General features: G+C 34.0%; 5 protein-coding genes across 17 annotated transcripts in view; 2 read left to right on the top strand and 3 right to left on the bottom strand.

Annotated features, from left to right (window-relative positions):
• LOC108971220 (transcription factor GAGA) overlaps positions 1-5,202 on the bottom strand; it is a 51,864-nt gene extending 46,662 nt beyond the window's left edge. For 2 of the 9 annotated variants that reach the window (XM_018937127.1, XM_018937128.1), the window contains exons 1-3: positions 3,614-4,200; positions 2,056-2,268; positions 967-1,131 (exon numbers count right to left, since the gene is read on the bottom strand). In XM_018937127.1, the coding sequence (XP_018792672.1) occupies positions 967-1,131; positions 2,056-2,202 (312 nt within the window). In that variant the 5' untranslated portion in view covers positions 2,203-2,268; positions 3,614-4,200. Of the gene's footprint in view, positions 1-966; positions 1,132-2,055; positions 2,272-3,609; positions 4,201-4,821 lie in introns of those variants that run through there. The other 7 variants (XM_018937120.1, XM_018937124.1, XM_018937125.1 and 4 more) reach the window with 7 other exon arrangements.
• A 1,352-nt stretch (positions 5,203-6,554) lies between these two features.
• LOC108971219 (baculoviral IAP repeat-containing protein 5.2-B) lies at positions 6,555-7,252 on the bottom strand. Its single transcript, XM_018937119.1, has 3 exons — positions 7,065-7,252; positions 6,824-7,003; positions 6,555-6,757 (listed from the first exon to the last, which is right to left on the bottom strand). The coding sequence occupies exons 1-3, from the start codon at positions 7,161-7,163 to the stop codon at positions 6,629-6,631; spliced, it is 408 nt and encodes a 135-aa protein (XP_018792664.1). The 5' UTR covers positions 7,164-7,252; the 3' UTR covers positions 6,555-6,628.
• Positions 7,253-7,678: 426 nt separating this feature from the next.
• Positions 7,679-9,446, top strand: LOC108971218. 2 transcript variants are annotated; one of them, XM_018937117.1, is made up of 3 exons: positions 7,679-7,748; positions 8,884-9,141; positions 9,214-9,380. In XM_018937117.1, the coding sequence occupies exons 2-3, from the start codon at positions 8,901-8,903 to the stop codon at positions 9,378-9,380; spliced, it is 408 nt and encodes a 135-aa protein (XP_018792662.1). In that variant the 5' UTR covers positions 7,679-7,748; positions 8,884-8,900. The 2 variants fall into 2 exon arrangements, with proteins under 2 accessions (XP_018792662.1, XP_018792663.1); XM_018937118.1 differs by lacking the exon at positions 7,679-7,748 and having other exon boundaries at positions 8,901-9,141; positions 9,214-9,446.
• LOC108971217 (G patch domain and ankyrin repeat-containing protein 1 homolog) lies at positions 7,755-8,874 on the top strand. Its single transcript, XM_018937116.1, has one exon. It carries the CDS (start codon positions 7,759-7,761, stop codon positions 8,794-8,796), a length of 1,038 nt encoding a protein of 345 aa, XP_018792661.1. The 5' UTR covers positions 7,755-7,758; the 3' UTR covers positions 8,797-8,874.
• Positions 9,447-9,486: 40 nt separating the features above from the next.
• Positions 9,487-13,344, bottom strand: LOC108971216 (probable proline--tRNA ligase, mitochondrial). 4 transcript variants are annotated; one of them, XM_018937111.1, is made up of 7 exons: positions 11,986-13,343; positions 11,206-11,376; positions 10,900-11,151; positions 10,578-10,839; positions 9,961-10,516; positions 9,733-9,901; positions 9,487-9,672 (listed from the first exon to the last, which is right to left on the bottom strand). In XM_018937111.1, the coding sequence occupies exons 2-7, from the start codon at positions 11,296-11,298 to the stop codon at positions 9,628-9,630; spliced, it is 1,377 nt and encodes a 458-aa protein (XP_018792656.1). In that variant the 5' UTR covers positions 11,299-11,376; positions 11,986-13,343; the 3' UTR covers positions 9,487-9,627. The 4 variants fall into 4 exon arrangements, with proteins under 4 accessions (XP_018792656.1, XP_018792657.1, XP_018792659.1 ...); XM_018937112.1 differs by having other exon boundaries at positions 11,206-11,357; XM_018937114.1 differs by lacking the exon at positions 11,986-13,343 and having other exon boundaries at positions 10,900-11,141; positions 11,206-11,254.
• Between the last annotated feature and the right edge of the window lie 3,502 nt (positions 13,345-16,846).

Here is a 16,846-nt window from a genome sequence, read left to right as displayed (position 1 = left end):
TAGTAGAATTTTATATTTCTTAGTTTGTAAGAGTATAATGGTCATCCGAAATGAAGTCTTAGTATTACACTAAAAGTAGGTAAACAATATTAAGTTGAATTCAATCAACTTATATGTGGAATTGAACATTTCATTTATTATAAACAAATTTTGCTTTTTTACATTGGTTCATGCTAAACTGATATAATGCAAGTTTTACCAACAAGCTTACCAAGTTTGGTGGAGCAAGTTTCAGCTACTGAAAGCTTTCAAGGATTGGCTTAAAATTTTTGTACTTATAAGCTTCGAAGAAAATGTTATACAAACTTTCCATTCAAGTTTCTTGTTATAAGAGACAATTTATAAATCAAAAGGACGAATAAAGGAATGAATATTCCTAAACACAACAAATGTATACAATGGTCGGCGAAGCATATATTTCTGCGCGTGCATAAAAGCTTCATCGGTTTGTGTCCTTGATATTCGAATTCGAATTTGAAAAGTATGCTGGTTTGAGTACACTCATTAGACAGAACTCAAGTAACTCACTATCACCATAAGGATTGACTGAGTTTATATAGACATATATGCAGTGAGAAAAATACTTTGACACAGTAAATTATGGTAGATTTCCATAGCACTAAACATTCATGATAGATTAAATACTAAAAATATTAAAGCACAATAAACTAAGAGCCAATGTTTATTGTGCTTTTTTTTACGGTTTTTTGCGACATAAGCCACTAAATTATACTGTTTTATACAATTTATGGTGTCTATTTTAGATTATTTTAAACAATCCTATGACCGTTAAATACTGTGGAACCTTTTGATCGCATTAGTAATGGTATTCATACTTTAAATGCGATATCTTTCCTTTGTTGAGCATTCATGTTTTTTGACGTTTTTTAATTTCTTTTCCGGACATCTTTAGCGTATTATGTACGAATTCCAAAATAATAATATCAATAAAATTTTAACGCTTACCTGCAATTCAGATTCGGTGACATCAATTTCGCCGCGATAAACAAAATCAATAATGGTCTTCAAATCCGTAAATATAATATCGCCGGGAAGTATGATGGTGGGATGTTTGCAGGGATTTTCCAAAAGCAGTTTTTGAAAATATGATGAGCAGGCGGATAGAACAACCTAACGAAAAATTTACGGTTAGATAGTCATACAAATGTAATAATTATTTATAATTGAATATAATAAAAATTTCAAAACCGATGAGCTGAGTCGATTTTGCTAAAAAAATTCTATACAAGGACTGCATTTTGAATGACAGCTATGTCATATATACATATGTACAGCTATGTCATATATACATATGTACATACATCTGTATGTATATATGACATAGCTGTCTTGCAATCTGACCGCACAAAATCAAGAATAAAAATCTTTTTACACTATTTTATGTTATAAGACATACACCTAGAAAGGGAACGGAATTTTCTTTTTCTGCGTTTTTATAATTCAAAATTATTTTTTTATGGGAATTTATTTATTATTTTTATCTCTAAATGTGAGTGTAAATTTTCAAATTCTTATTAACACCACAATTGTTAACCTATCATAATGCTTTCGCATTGTTGAAATAAAAATCTGGGCCTATTCCAGCTACATATATACATAAATACATCGCTAAAAAGTTCTAATTCAAGCAAATCAATCGTTTTTATTATTAAATTACAAAATCATATTAAATTTTTAATTTTTAAAATATTTAATATTGATGCAATCTATATTTTAGTCCACTATAACTATAATAAATCAGTTCCGTTCCCACGACAGTCGGATCTACGAATCCCGAACGGACCAGGATTTTTATAGGACTGTCAACTTCAGAATTTTTCCGCTCAACAACAACATAAGAAATCAGTTTCAATTTAAGTATGTGCCACGTATATTTCTACACTGGTAGATCATCTACATTGTCTACATATGTATGTACATACATACATACATATATCATAACCCAAAATCGAGGGTTTTTCCAGTCATCATCAGATCAATGCTGACGCCTTTATATAATAAATAGTTAAATTTATAAAATTTTATTTAAATTACCTTGTGTGCTTTTAGCGAACCATGCTCACATGAAAGGGTCACATCCACGAAAGATAAGTCTTCTCGCAATTGCTGGAACACCGAAGTCATGGTGTTTTGGTAATTGTTCCAACGCAAACTAAAATACTGGTGACTTCTCGATGCCATTTTGACGTTCGCAATAGTCCCACTTTTTCGCTAATCCAGCTTTAAACTTGGATTATACTCTTAGTTCTGCTAAAAAGTTAAACAAATATACATATATTAATAATCATATCTCATAATAAATTAATGGTTAGTTTGACTAAAAAATTAATTGAAAGTAAATTTTTTGTATGTGATTTTTTTTCAGGTGAATTACCAATTTAAAACAGATTACATGCATCATTAAAAATTAAGCCGATAGTCGAAAGGTTTAGTTGTATTAAAAGTAAATTATATCGACAAATACAAAGTTCTAAGCTAATTTCGACTTAAAAGTTATATCAAGTTATATCAAGACATTCAATACTAAATACGTTTCTTAGACTGGGATGCAATTCAAAATTAGAAGCCATTTAACGGAAGGTCAATGAGAAAAGATGTTTGAACATGATCGGACCACTGGGAGGGAGGGTCAGATAAGTTGATTTCATAGATCATATCAGTCAGCTATGTGTGGTCGTTTTGCTCCAAGGAGGGAATCCATGAAGTAAAGCTTCGCTTTGAATGGCGTTTGTGTCCCGCCTAAAGTTAATCACGTAAACCACATTCTGGCTGCTGTATATACAACGAGTTTATAACACCATTACAACAGTGATAAATAACTGCTATATTCTATACTAATTCTTCCAGTAAATATGACTGTCCTATTAATGTTAATAAAGAATATTTATTTTTTAATACGATTTATGGATATAGTGGTTAAAATTTGCTATTCATAAACCATTGGCGTCAAAGTAAAAACTGTGGTGAGACGTCAAGTTAAAAATTATCATAAAAAGAACCCAGACATTTTGAAAAAATTCACTTATTAATTCATCACATTTTTTTATAAACACTCAATTGATTTTATTTTAAGGCACTTATTAATATTCCTTGTAGGCTAATGAATATATAATAAAATAGGGTTACAAACTGTTGCGTTAAACTTTTGTATAAAGTTTCTAAAATTACATAGTAGTTTAAATAATGATTTATTATTACTAATATTGATAAAAGAGGTATTATAGAATAGCTTTTTATGCATGGTTTAAGAGTTTTCTCTATATTTTGCCTTGCTACCAACGCAATAAATACGCAAAATAATAGCAGGTATTCAATACCATTTAAGCAATTCATGGATATTATTTTTAAATACAACACTTAAAAATTCCATTGAAATTTTAATGTAAACAATTATCGGGATGGTGACCACATAAATCAAAAGTCTAATGGTGTAAAAGCGCCGAAAATAATGTATATTTTTATTGCACAGCCTTTAGTAAATTATAGTACATGCTTTGATAAAAATATATATGTATATTTCAACAAAGTGAGGAAGTATAATTAAAAATAATAACCAAGCCGGTTTCTTGTTATAAACATGGCACGCACTTGCCTTTTGCCGATTCTTGATTTTTATCAATTTCCTCTACTCCCTTAAATTCTGCCCTCGCTGACAACCAATTAACAACTATCTAGACGTATTCTCTGTTCAACTACACTGCCAACTGTTACGTCGCTGCAATCGAGGGTTGTCTTTTTGCATAATTTTCTTTGAAGCCACGGGATGCAGATTCACTTCTTGCTACCGAATGCAATGCGTCCAAAATTTTTTACTAAAAATAGCTACCACTTTTTAATTGCCAATGCGAAACCCAAATCACCTATTATATGAATATTACCAATTTAGGAGGCAACTCTTTTGTACAAATCGTAACTCCCAGCGCTACTGGCCGAACACAATATCTTTTTAACACAAATGGCTTTGAATGTTTTGCACTTTGTACGAATATGCGTAAAGTCTGGAGGTTTTTTTGCGCAGAAAATATTTGCTTATAATTTTCGCGTCATTATTTGTTCACTTTTTTAACACTTGTTGTTGTTTCTATGTGTTTTCGAGTTTTTAACAGAGTTTTCTAAACTTTTCAGCTTCTTTTTCAACTTTTCAGTCGTGCAACGCAATGCTAGACACGAAGGAATTCGCTGCCAAAGAGGAATTCGGAATAATTAGAAAATGGATTTTTCACGTCGTTCGTTCGCTTGTAGTTCGCCCGCCATTATAGAAATGCCAGATGTAATATATAGAAATGCATTTATTTGGATACGAAAACAATATGTGGTCGTATTTATTATTTATGGGGTATATAGGATATATCTATTTTATTATTCTTTTTAATGCATGGTTAATATATTTAAGTATATGAGCCAATTCTTGGTTTTTACTTTTTTCCATCTAACTTTTAATGAATTGCAAACGAAAGTATAAAGGCACATAAAGGAAATAAAAGAGAAATGAAAATTAATTGTCGGCACCAAAGATAAAGAAATCTTTTAACATAAATATTTAGCCACTTTTAAATACTACATTTGCAAAATCTCGAAGCATTAAAAACTCCCAATAAATCACAAAATTTCTTGTATTTAGATGCAAATCCATTATATTTGACAATTATGTAGAATACAAAGATCTGGCAACTTTTAGCGTCATTCACAGCTTAATTCATCGTCATATCGTAGTCGTTTTCGTATAGTATTCGTTCGTATGTTCGTTCGTCTTTTGTCGCCATTTTCAACTTTATTTTGTTCTATAACTATCCCGCTCACCCGCTTTTGCTTTGCACTTAAACACGAAACCTATTGATTTTCACGTTTCTTGTTCCACTTTTACTTCTCGTCTTCTTGTTACTATGTTCATCACACAATATTTCGATTTTGCGGGCTCTTTTTCTCCCGTAGTTTATTAAAAATTCACACCAGCTTCGTATAATCTCGTTTTCCTCTTCACACGCATACACTCTTCTTTCTTCACTATTTTTGGACTTTATAATTCTTTACGACTTTGTTGCATTGTTCACCGCTTTCCACATTTGCGTTTTTGTTATTTTTCCATTTTTATTATTATTATTTTTTCGTAGAGATTTACATCCTATCTCTCACTTCTTACACCTTCCAATCGCTTCCCTTTGAGCAAGCCTAATGAAATATTTGTTTTGACATCTAATCGCTATGCTACCTTGCTTCCAATCGTAATACACTGTCATCTTTTTACTCCTAATTCGTTTGGCAAATATAAAAAAAACACTGTACACAGTCAATCAAGCGGGTGGTAAATACACCATTCTCAATAACTGAATACGTGCGCGGTTATTTTATTTGGTACTTTTGTTAGTTTGTTTTTTATAAAGTTCACAGGTTGGTATCCAGCTCTCAAATAATTGTTCGAGAAAAAAATACATTATTTCTTCAAGTCATTTTGACGGCTGGTTACGCATCGTGAATGCTCCCCCATAGAAGAGTAAGAGAGAATAAACGAAAGAAACTAAACTTTGTGCGTAATATGCATGTATGTGTGAAGTAACATAAATATTTTCATTGCGATTTTAGGAATGTTGTTGATGATTGGTAAGTTTTATACAACATATCAAAAAGAAATATACTTCATAATAATGAATTTAACTAATTTAGGACAAATTTAACGATTACTTTGAATTTCCTTCAAGAAACAATTGTTGATTTCATATTTCTTCCCAAAACCAGGTTTGCCATATTCGCATTTTATTGCAAAAATGTATTCAAAACTAGTACTACATTTCTTTAGAGCTGCATACTAGCACAAGTAAATTTATCGCAGGAAAGTTTCTTGACCGTTTCTTAAGCGGTTTTTATATGAAGTTTTTACATTTCTTAAGAGCTGGATACTAAGCTTAAGGATAGATTTCAGAGCACCTTAGTTGCTTTTATTAAAGTAGACAAAATATTTAGAATTGATTTACTGACCAACTGGAAATGGTTGGGTAGGTTATAAATTCAATAGTTTATTTCAATGTGGCAGTTCTAAATCCTTAACACGGTTGCATATTATGGTAGTATACAATGATGTTTTCATTAAAGCCGCCAGCAATATTCAAATCTTTTTCATTTAAAATTTGATAAACTGACTAGATAATAATTAAATATTTAAATAAGATATGCGTCTTTAGTTTATAATTAAAAACTCTGCAACGAACCCAAATTCTATAAATCCCAGCCAGTTTGGTGAGATTGACTATATTTGGGCAGTGAACATAAAATTCCAAGTTTTCTGGTGGAACCGACTCTTATTGGCACTAATCGGGTTCTTTAGTCATATATTGTTCAAAACAAAGCTAGTACTGTGTTTTTTTGTAATATGAGCAATCGTTCTCGGGGTACCGTGCCTCGTTTCATTTCCCTCCAAGTTGCACCATTTATTGGGCTCACCATCTGCAATATTCTTATTTAGGATCTAAAAAAATCTATCAACTAGCACAATTAGCATAATTTATTGCAACTAACACACAAGTAAGGTATACAACATATATTATGAATATTTTAATTTTTATTAAATCTTAATATATAATCCTTAAACTATTATACTTAATTTAGCTTCCATTTATTTGCCGAGTAATATTTTCTCTTTCTCCTTTTCGGCATACTTTCGGAACTCTTCTAAAGTTTTGTTTAAATTTTGATCCAAACGCGCCTTTAGCGCTACATTACATATATTGATGAATTCTTGAACCTTAAAGTAAAGACCATTTACTATATAACTACAGCACTAAGATATTACTACACACAAATGACCTACCGTCAATTCGGCCTCTTTTCGTCCGCACTTTACGAAACTGCATTGTGGCGCATGCTTTGCATGCTCCTTCCATGGGTCATCGGATCGCTCCCACCCATCGAGAGTTTTATTGCAAATATAGCAAGTAACTGTATCCGGTTCGCGATCGTTACCACTCCAGTAAAAGCCTGCTTCGGCCATCTACAATTGAAAAAACAGAGCATGAAAAGCAATGATATATTCATTTTTGTATCAATTTTACCTTTTTTGCGCTACATGCACTGCTTTCGTCAAACGGCCACTTTTTAAAACTTTTTAAGCGATTCTTCTCCATCATATTGCCAAACTTTGAATAATCCATTTTAACGTTTTTATTAATACAAAATAATTATAAACAATGTTTTTGAAGCTATTATGTTCTTCAGCTGCTGTTTTTTTTTTTAATTTTCAAACCGCGATAATTTTGACAAAAATGTTTCACAAAATTCAGCTTTATGTAGAGAACTCTACAGACCGTAGACCAAATCAAATAATTACAGTGTGTTCACAATTACATAATTCAATTTAAAAATATAAATGAATAAAAAATTGTTATTAAAAATATAAACAGAAAGGGTTGAAAAGAGAAACGTGATAATTTGTTGTAAACATAATTTAATATTAAATTATTTCATTTAAGGATTTTATATTAAACACATTTTGGTTTGTAAAATTTATTAACAAATCATAAAATTTTTGCGAATATTTGCTATATTCATAACACACACATTTAGGTTTATTTCGCTTTAAATTAACATATTTAACATATTTAATTTTTATTAATTATTACAAACGTGAACATATTGAAGTCACTTAACAACACTGCACTGTCATCGCTATTTGTCACACAACGTCAATAAATCGCATACAATTTTTTCTATTTATCTTGCTGCACGCATATTATTTGGTAATTTGCTATGGATTTAGATGATGCGCAACTGCATCCTAACTGGCTGGCACTAGCTACAGTTACCTTTCCGCGGAAGCGTTTTGTGCGTGGACTGGAGTTGCAGAGCAATGAAGAAAATAAAGTGGAAGAAATTAAAGCTCAGCTATGCGGTGAAGGAAGGGGTGAAGACGTGAGAATATTTTACGAGGAACTCACAAAACATTCCAAAACAAGTGTTCCAACTACTGCACCAACCATGGTTAGCGGTTCATTTAATTCAATGAAACCTACTTTCTTGAAGTTCGATAGTAATAAATTCTTTCGTCTCGCTACAACAAATAACGTGACAGAGTTAGCGCGAATAAATTACCAAGCGTGCGATGTTGATGTGTGCGATGCTTTTGGATGGACTGCTCTTATGATGGCCGCATGCGAGGGTGCAATAGACGCTGTGCGGTTTTTATTACAGTTGGGCGCTAATAAAAATGTTAAAGAAAAAACTGGCCGCACTGCAAGAGATTACGCCATTGAAAAGGGTTACGACCACATTGCAACAATTTTACAGAAGAACGTTGAAGATATTGAAGAACACGCTAGCCAGAAAGTTTCTTCTGCAACCGTTTCAATAGAGCCTTTCTATTGTACTAGTTGTGAACATACATTCACAAACACGACTCGCTTACGACATGAAACGTCAACGGTGCATCAATTTAGTACAAAAGCAATTGGTGCACAAAATAAGCTAAACAAATTTAATATATCAAACAAAAATCGTGGTTTGCAATTGATGGTTAAACAAGGCTGGGACAAAGAAAGCGGCTTGGGCCCAACTCAAGCGGGACGATTGTATCCAGTTAAAACAGTGATCCGGAAGAAACGCACCGGTCTCGGCACCAAGCAGGAGCCGGCGCGTGTAACACATTTCGATGCGTTCGATAAACAAGCAGTAATGCATAATCGATCGAGTAACTTGCCCAAAAGTAGAAAGCGTTCACGCTGTGACATACGCTCTGAAAAATTACGCGATTGGAAACGCGAACGACGACTTCGGAAAGCGTTGAGCTAATGTTTCAAGTTTAAGTTTGGATGCAGTTGTCGTCTTAGTAAAATTATTTAGGTGATAAATAAAGTTTTACATAAAATATATTCGTAGTTCATCATCAGTGAAAAATGTCTAAAACCGATGAAGAAAAAACTGTTGAAATTATAAAATCAACCGAAGAGGTGGCCGATAAGATTTTAATGAACAAGCAAGAGTTGGTAGAGCTGGATAAACGAAGACAGCAAACACGCGAAGCGATACGTGAGCTCGAAAAGCATGCAACCAAATATGAGAAGAAAGTTTGGATAACGGTGGGCAGCATGCTTGTAAAAATGGAACGTGAAAAGGCTTTGAAGCTATTGAAAAATGGTGATTACCTAATTGTTTAGTGATAAAAGCGTTTAGAAGTGACTTTAACTTTATTTCATTTAAAAATCTTAGATCAAATGCAAATTGCACGCGAAATTAATATAATCACCTCGGATCAAAAAATTTTGGTGAACAAGCATCGTGACTTGGAGCATTTTTCCCCTTATACAGGAACACAACTCAAAGCGCTCGATCGCAAAGAGTTTGCAGCGCTTAAGGCAAATTTGCCGCTTTTGTAGCGAAACACTAAAGTTAAAAAAATGATTTGTATTTATTTATGTGCATAAGTAATGCTGAAAATAATATTAAACTTAGAATATATTGAATTAGCATTAATATAAGAAATTGTTTTTTCTTTTACAATTTTATTTTACAGTTATTAATTGTGTGCTTACATTTAAAGGAAAAGTTTTAGTTTAAAATGTTTACAAATGAGAAGAAAACTGAATGCATAAATTAAATCTAAATTTTCAATATTGCTAAGTCTCAACTAATAGACGCCTTATTAGATTTCGCTGGTGCACTATAATCCTGTAAATATCAAAATTGCCGTAATTACATATACATTATAAAATTCTTAATTTTACAAACCAATTTTGTGTTGTAGAGCACCCGCTTGTGGTTTGTATATTTTGCGATTAAAGCCAGTGCCTCGTTTGTCTCAACATCCATTGTTTCGCCCGAAATGAAATGCAGTTCAATTATTGGTACTGCGTTCGCTGCCTTGCTTCCAATTACAACAATGATGGGATAACCCATTCTACATTACATATGTAATTATTAAAAATTTTACATAAATAACAAATAGAACGATACTACCTTTTCGCTTCCAATAGCCTTTTGCCTATCGTAAAATTACTACGATCATCAATTAGCACATCCTCATCATTACAAATACCACTGAGCTTGCTACAGAACTCCGCTTCCACGCTATTGGCTACCTTCTCCTCTTTACTACCTTCTTTCGCACCAATTATGCAAACATCAAAAGGGGCTAGAAGTGTTGGCCAACGCAATTCACTCTCCGTAGCGAGCACCTCTACTGCGGCTGCCACCAATCGACTGACGCCTATGCCATAACAGCCCATTACAAGATTTTCAGGTTTGCCATTCTCTTGTAGAAACGTTGCCTTCAGTGGTTTGGAGTATTTATCATTTAATATAAAAGTGTGTCCCACTTCTATGCCGGTTACGCTGCTCATATTAGTTGAATTGCAACGCTGGCAGTGTTTGTCATTACTTGCCACATTTATAGTTTCAATATTGGCTGCATAGCCGCAGGAATCGCAGGTAATTAGTTGATCTTCACCACTAGCGGCTAGGTAGTGATACTCGTGTGACACACTGCCACCCATCATGCCGGTAGCAGCTTCCACTGAAATTTAATATATATTTAAAAAATAATTTTGCAATATTTTCAGTAATTATTTAAGCACCTTTAACAAATGGCACTTGCAGCTGCTGGAAAAGCGCATCATATGCAGAATTTATTTGATTGTACGTATGTAAAGCAGTTGCCGCATCACGGTCAAATGTATACAGATCTTTCATAACAAATTCTTTTGCTCTAATAAGACCGAAGCGCGGTTTCAACTCATCGCGAAATTTCGGTCCGATTTGAAAGAGTCTAATAGGCAATTGCTTATAAGAAATAGGTGCAATACTTGCCAACATTGCAGTTACCGCCTCCTCGTGCGTCTAATGAGTTTTAAAAAGTTTTGTTAATAAACAACTCTTCAAATTAAACTGATTACATACTGGACTGAGCAGGAACTGTTTTCCATGCCGATCTTTTATTAAATAGAATTCGGTTATATCACCATCTAAGCGACCGGATTTTTTCCACAACTCCGACGGCGTCAAAACAGGCAATGTGATTTGTTGTGCGCCTACATCGCGCATCTGGCGACGCACCAAATCGGCACACTTTTCCATCACACGTTGCGCCAATGGCAACAGCTGGTAAGTGCCATTATAAGCTGGTCTAACCAAACCCAAATCTGTTAGCAACTGCAAAGCGATTAGTTTTTAAATCTCTCCCTTGGAGTTGTTCTTTCTATTTACCTTTTGACTACGTGAAATTGCGTCGACGTTCTTTAAAACGGCGTTCTTTGGTGTCACCAGCACTGGCCAAAACAATCTTGAGAGTCGCTCCATACCGGTGTTTGCCTAGGTCCAATAGATAACGTCCAGCTGATCGTTGAATTCAGAAGCAGCTGTTAAAAACACAGGGTGCTTTTAAGAGGAAAAGTAATATTTCAGAGATATGGAATATATGTATGTACCTTTTTATTAAATTATAATACTATATAAAATAAATTTAATTAATTTTGGTTTTACAAATAAATTAGTAATTATATTATTAAGATAAAGTCAAAAGAAAAACAGTCTTGTTATCACCAAATCATAAAGCATTTTAATTCTCTCTATGCTGCATTAAATTATAACATTTTAATATACGTTCTTTTAATTGGACTCATTTGGGTCTCAGCTCGAATCATTTGTAAATGAATAAGTTAGAATAACCTAATATATGTATATATTTGAATATACGCAATTAAAAATAGTTACATTATTTGATGGTACTCTACACTGGCAATCACCACCAAACAGCTGTTCTTTGTTTACTTTTTTTACCCTTGCTACGCTGAATTCTTTCACAACTAGTCTTATTGGCATCGAGCTCAAATAAATTTACGATTTTTATAAACTTGTGTACCTAATTAGACGTACGCCAACTGTAAATTAAAGCCGTACTTAAACCAAACAAAGTAGGCATGGTGGTTTACTACAAAGTGCCCAGTTGGTTGGATATTAAATCCGATTCATAAACTCAATACTCACCAATTGACACACACACAATCTATCGGTGAGGAGTCTACGCTTACTGTGAGCGCACATTTCGGCTCTGACTCTCATACCTGCATCCATGCAAACATAAATACCTGCACTACCGAACCCCACCACCTAATCTGTGATCCAGCAATTGCTACTTCGTAGTTGTTTGCTATTTGCAAATACTTCCTCGTTACTTTGTTGCGAAGGGTGGGGGCGGTGACCAGTCGTCCATAGTGTGGCGCTCGTTTGATTCATAAGCGATTTGGCGAGCAGCGAGGTGAATTCGTTTTTTCAGTTACAATCGAAGTGAGCGCGTTCGCGGTTGTAAACGCAGTGGTTTGGTCAACGTAGTTGTCGTTGTCGTCGTCATCGTCATCAATTTGACTATCTCGCACTCGTTATTACTGTGCCATTTGGTAATTCGTTTTATTGTAATCGTACACATTGCGCGTCCGCGTTCTTAATTAATTGTGCATTACAAGTGTTATAGTGTTATTTACTTTAACTATTTATTAAATTTGCGTTGAGCTTTTGTATGCGAGCATATGTTGGACACACAAAGAAACAAAATAAAAATAAAAAATAAACACGACTCGAACGATTTTCATTAACGCGCACTTCTCGTCAACACGCAAAGCTTCGTGTGCAAAGGAGGTGGAAATAACGCCAAAAAAAGTTCAATATTTGTGTATTTTTTTGTTTTAAGTGAAAAGTGCGTGAATTGGACAGACTTGCCAAGAACTGCTCCAAAAGTTGAGGTTGTTAAAGTTGGAGTTGCAAAAGTTAAAAGAGGAAAATCGTGCGAGCCTGCTGGCGGACACAGTAGCGCAGTGGTATGAAAGGTGAGGTGTTTGGTGGGTGATAGGCGGTAGAGCCAACAACACAACCGTTGTCGACAGCAGCAAAAGCAACGTGCTCTTGCAGTGGCGAATAAATACTCTCAATTTTGGTGTGGGGTATTTTCGAAATTCGCTCATTTCATGCTGATTACTTGCATGTGGTGAATTTGTGTTTTTAAATTAGTCAATGCAACAACAATACACATACTACCAGCTCGTCAACAAAACAAGAGCCTGTTATTTGTACGCTCCGAAGCTGAAACTGCATGGGGCGGTGGGAGCGCTGGCAAGTCAAGTCGAGTCAAGTCAAGCCAGCGAAAGAGCGCGAGTATCTTATCGTGTCCGTTGCGTTGTTAATACCGGCTCGTGTGTGTCGCTGCGTATTTTTCGTTTCTGCTTTAGTGCACTGGAATGCTTTAACAAATGACAAGATACTTTTGCAACAACAACAAGTGATAATCCCACGAGCGACTAAAAGTTAATACGAGTGGGTAACAAAAACAAAATAACGAATTGGAAAACTCATTTTGTTGCAGTGAAATGCTAGTCTAAAGCTAAATTTAATAATAATAATAATAATAATAATAATAATAATAATAATAATAATAATAAAGAAACAACAGTTTTTAGTGTTATATTAAAAAAAAAAATTTGGTGTTTGTGCAAAATAGTAAGAGTTTGTAGTTTTGTTGTGTTAAGTAGTTTGCTTTGGCGTGATTACAAAAAAAATTGTATTGAAACAAAAGCATAAAGTGAATTAAATTAATTTTTACTCAAATAATAATAATAATTTATATAAGCTACATAAATACAATTGTGTGTTGAAAATTAATAAACTACGGAACTATACATCGGGCTTAAAGCGGCGTCATATTTGAAGGTAAGTTGCATTCTTGTTATTTTTTTTTCAATTATTAAATGTAATTCGTTAAGGCATTACGTGTTCAAATACGTGTTGTTGTTGTTAGTTCAGCGTCTGTAATAAATGTGCTACAAGTATTAAACTAAAATTTAAAGATCGATTTTAATTTTCTTGTGAATGAATTTTGTTCAGGTAATTTCACAGCTTTCTCTCTCTCTCTTATATATTCTTGCTTAAACAAATATCGGTTATGATAAGAAAAATCTCGGTAACGTCGAGTTTTCATCCGACGATGCAGCCTGCGTCGACTTGATTCCGTATTGAGAATTTTCGACAATGACCCAATTTAGAATGATGAACAAAACCTTTACAGGTGAATTTCATATGTCATAAAAGGGTATGAAAATATTATTATCTTGAATTGTATCCATCAGTTTGAATGGCTGCTATGTACATACATATACATATGTTATAGTGGTCCGATCTGAACAATTTGTTCGGAGATTGTGGCCTTGCCTTGGAGAATAACATTTCGGGATCTCCCTGATTTTACAAAGACATGATTTTAATCTATCAGTTCGTAAGGCACGAAATAGTTGACCGATATTGGCGTTTTCGGCAAATGACTGTGGGACTAGTTCACGTATATTGATACAGACGGACGTGTCTAAATTGACTCAGCTCGTCGCGCTAATAATTGTGTTCCAATGTAAACAGGATTTAAAAGAAAAACACAACAAATGTTTTTTTCGGCAAAATCAAATTATTTTATTAAAATAGTCTGCTTCTGCTTCAGTGCTGCTTTTTGCAAGGTCCAAAAGCTTTACGAACTAGTGTATTAGCTCGCCGGTGCAAGCATTTTGAATGGCCTCTTCGTCTGCATAACGGTTTCCTTTCATGGGAAAATGCATTTTTCCGAAAAGGAAGAAGTCGCACGGTTAATGGTTAAAATGTGATTTTTGGTCGAATAATCGGTCATAAGCGTCCATCGATGAGAGCAATTTTTGGTCGTCAGTCAATTTGTGCGGAACAAATCGTGCACGCACCTCTCGTAAGCGCAAATGTTCGGTCAAAATGTAATAAATTGATATTTTGGAGATGTTCAATTCCATTTGCCATGAGTTTCCATGATAAATTCGGCTGATTTTTGATGAATTCACACACACTTTCGATGGAATTTCCGATGATCACGGATTTTGATTGGCCCACATGTTGATCAATTGAGACGTTTCGGTAAAAGTTTTACCAATTTTAAAACAAAATTTAATATTGGCTCTTTGGTCGAAGCTTATTTTCGCACCGATATGTAAGTGAAAACGTTTTCTTTTGGATGTTAAAACTTTGAGGAAAAGTTAATATAGACTGTTCGGGGTATAACAAGTTTTTATCTGTGTTTAAAGAGTTTGATCACTGTGTGTAAATTTTTTGTTGAATAATTTAACACTTCGGTATTGGCCGATGCCAATGGCATATATTGGCCGATGGGTTATAACGTGAGAAAAATAATATATTTCGGCGCTGACTCTGTGAACTTTATAATTGACCAGAACTTTGTAAGAAGCAAATATTTGAAATGTTATTGCGAATTAGGCTAAAATTGCTTAAGCCATAAACACATCATAAAATAGAATCCATTAATGCATGTTAGGGTAGGACAAAAAAATTAGCGCTCTTTTCACTTGTTATTCTGAAAAATTGTTTGATGAACGCCTCTAAGAAAGACTCTCCAATTCCAAGTATAAGCTCTTAATTGTAACGGGAAAGTCCTTCTCCTAACGGTTTGATTTTTTTTCTTATTTTCAGATAGAAAGATTAATATCGCTTTCAACTACTTGAAAAAAAAATTGAATTTTAGCGTTTTTTTATCTACAATAATGCAGTTTTATATTTTTCTATTATCAGTGAGAAATATTTATATCTCGCTTCCAACTACTTGAGAAAATAAAAAAAGGGATAGGGATTTTAGTGTAGTAGGGATTTTTTATAAATCCTAATGCAATTCTTTTTATATTTTTGTTTTATCAGAGAGAAAGATTTATATCTCGCTTCCAACTACGTAAAAAAATATTTCGTTTTATATTTATTTCTTACCCACCCTAATGTATATTTTGAAAGAACACAACTGTACATACATATTTTTCGTTTAGAAAAAGTTCTAAAGTATAAATACTCAAGGAAAAAGGAAACTGTTTCAAAATCCTGTTCCCACACTCGATCTTCAATACAAATCCACTAAACCCCCAACTTCATTCCAATATTTTTTCGCATTCAACAACTTTATCCACTCTTACAAAGTAAGTTGACGGCTTCGCAGACGATATCAGGACATTTCTACAATGGCTAAAATGCTTTTTCATTTAAATTGCAAGTGGCTTATCTATGTTTCTTTGTATGTGTGTACCTATCCACATACTGGCTATCCAAAGTCCACTTTTATGCACTCGTTTGTTATAAATCTCCTGCTTGCTACTTGCACCTTTCTAGGCGATTGCAGCTATGCTGTGCCACCGCTAGCTCTCATCAGCCGCCACAACATCGCTTCTCCACCTCCTGGCTTCACTAGCAAAAGTAGCACCATCACTATCATCAGCATCACTACCGTCATTTTATTGTCAATTGGCAATGTTTTCGTATTATGGGTTCTGCGCATGCGCGTCTACGGCACTTCACTGGCCCTCTCGCCGCTGTGCTCAGTGCTCAAGTAGCTATTTGCTAACGCCAACAAGACCACTTGTTGTCAACTTTATTACTCGTATTTTTTTATAGTTTGTTGTATTTGTGATTGCTTTATTGCTGACGCTGCCGTCATTAAACTGATTTTTATTTCGTTTTTCTGTTAAACGAGTACGAATATGAGTATGAGTGTGAGTACGACGTGTAATGACATTTCTGTATTGTCATTGTTGTTGCTGGTGATCGCTGTGACGACTATATATTTTTGTTGTTTCTTGTTATTTGTTGTATGTAGTTGGTCTGTAAGTGGTTGTTGTGTGCTGATTTAACAATTTTATGCACGTTTAAGCCAGTTTCTAAATCACTTGTGCGCATCTAGGCTGGAGCGGCAGGTGAATTGGTGCACCAACAATCAAGTATCCAACAGTTTTTACAAAGTTATTTCTATAGTTACCTGTATGTATGTTTACTTGTAATAGAACTTCCAGTTCTG

The sequence above is a fragment of the Bactrocera latifrons genome, unplaced genomic scaffold (genome assembly GCF_001853355.1).
Source record: "Bactrocera latifrons isolate USDA-ARS-PBARC rearing strain unplaced genomic scaffold, ASM185335v1 scaffold_33, whole genome shotgun sequence".
Taxonomy (NCBI): Eukaryota; Metazoa; Arthropoda; class Insecta; order Diptera; family Tephritidae; genus Bactrocera; species Bactrocera latifrons.
This window is presented reverse-complemented; position numbering and strand designations above follow the sequence as displayed.

Excerpts from the sequence above, each read along its gene's own strand:
- LOC108971219 (XM_018937119.1), bottom strand. The coding sequence starts at position 7,163 with ATGGATTATTCAAAGTTTGGCAATATGATGGAGAAGAATCGCTTAAAA. Across the intron at positions 7,004-7,064 it reads GTGCATGTAGCGCAAAAAAG|ATGGCCGAAGCAGGCTTTTA; the intron begins GTAAAATTGATA and ends TTTCAATTGTAG. Across the intron at positions 6,758-6,823 it reads GAAAAGAGGCCGAATTGACG|GTTCAAGAATTCATCAATAT; the intron begins GTAGGTCATTTG and ends CTTTACTTTAAG.
- LOC108971218 (XM_018937118.1), top strand. The coding sequence starts at position 8,901 with ATGTCTAAAACCGATGAAGAAAAAACTGTTGAAATTATAAAATCAACC. Across the intron at positions 9,142-9,213 it reads TTTGAAGCTATTGAAAAATG|ATCAAATGCAAATTGCACGC; the intron begins GTGATTACCTAA and ends TAAAAATCTTAG.
- LOC108971217 (XM_018937116.1), top strand. The coding sequence starts at position 7,759 with ATGGATTTAGATGATGCGCAACTGCATCCTAACTGGCTGGCACTAGCT.
- LOC108971216 (XM_018937111.1), bottom strand. The coding sequence starts at position 11,298 with ATGGAGCGACTCTCAAGATTGTTTTGGCCAGTGCTGGTGACACCAAAG. Across the intron at positions 10,840-10,899 it reads AACAGTTCCTGCTCAGTCCA|ACGCACGAGGAGGCGGTAAC; the intron begins GTATGTAATCAG and ends AAAACTCATTAG. Across the intron at positions 9,902-9,960 it reads AGGCTATTGGAAGCGAAAAG|AATGGGTTATCCCATCATTG; the intron begins GTAGTATCGTTC and ends TATGTAATGTAG.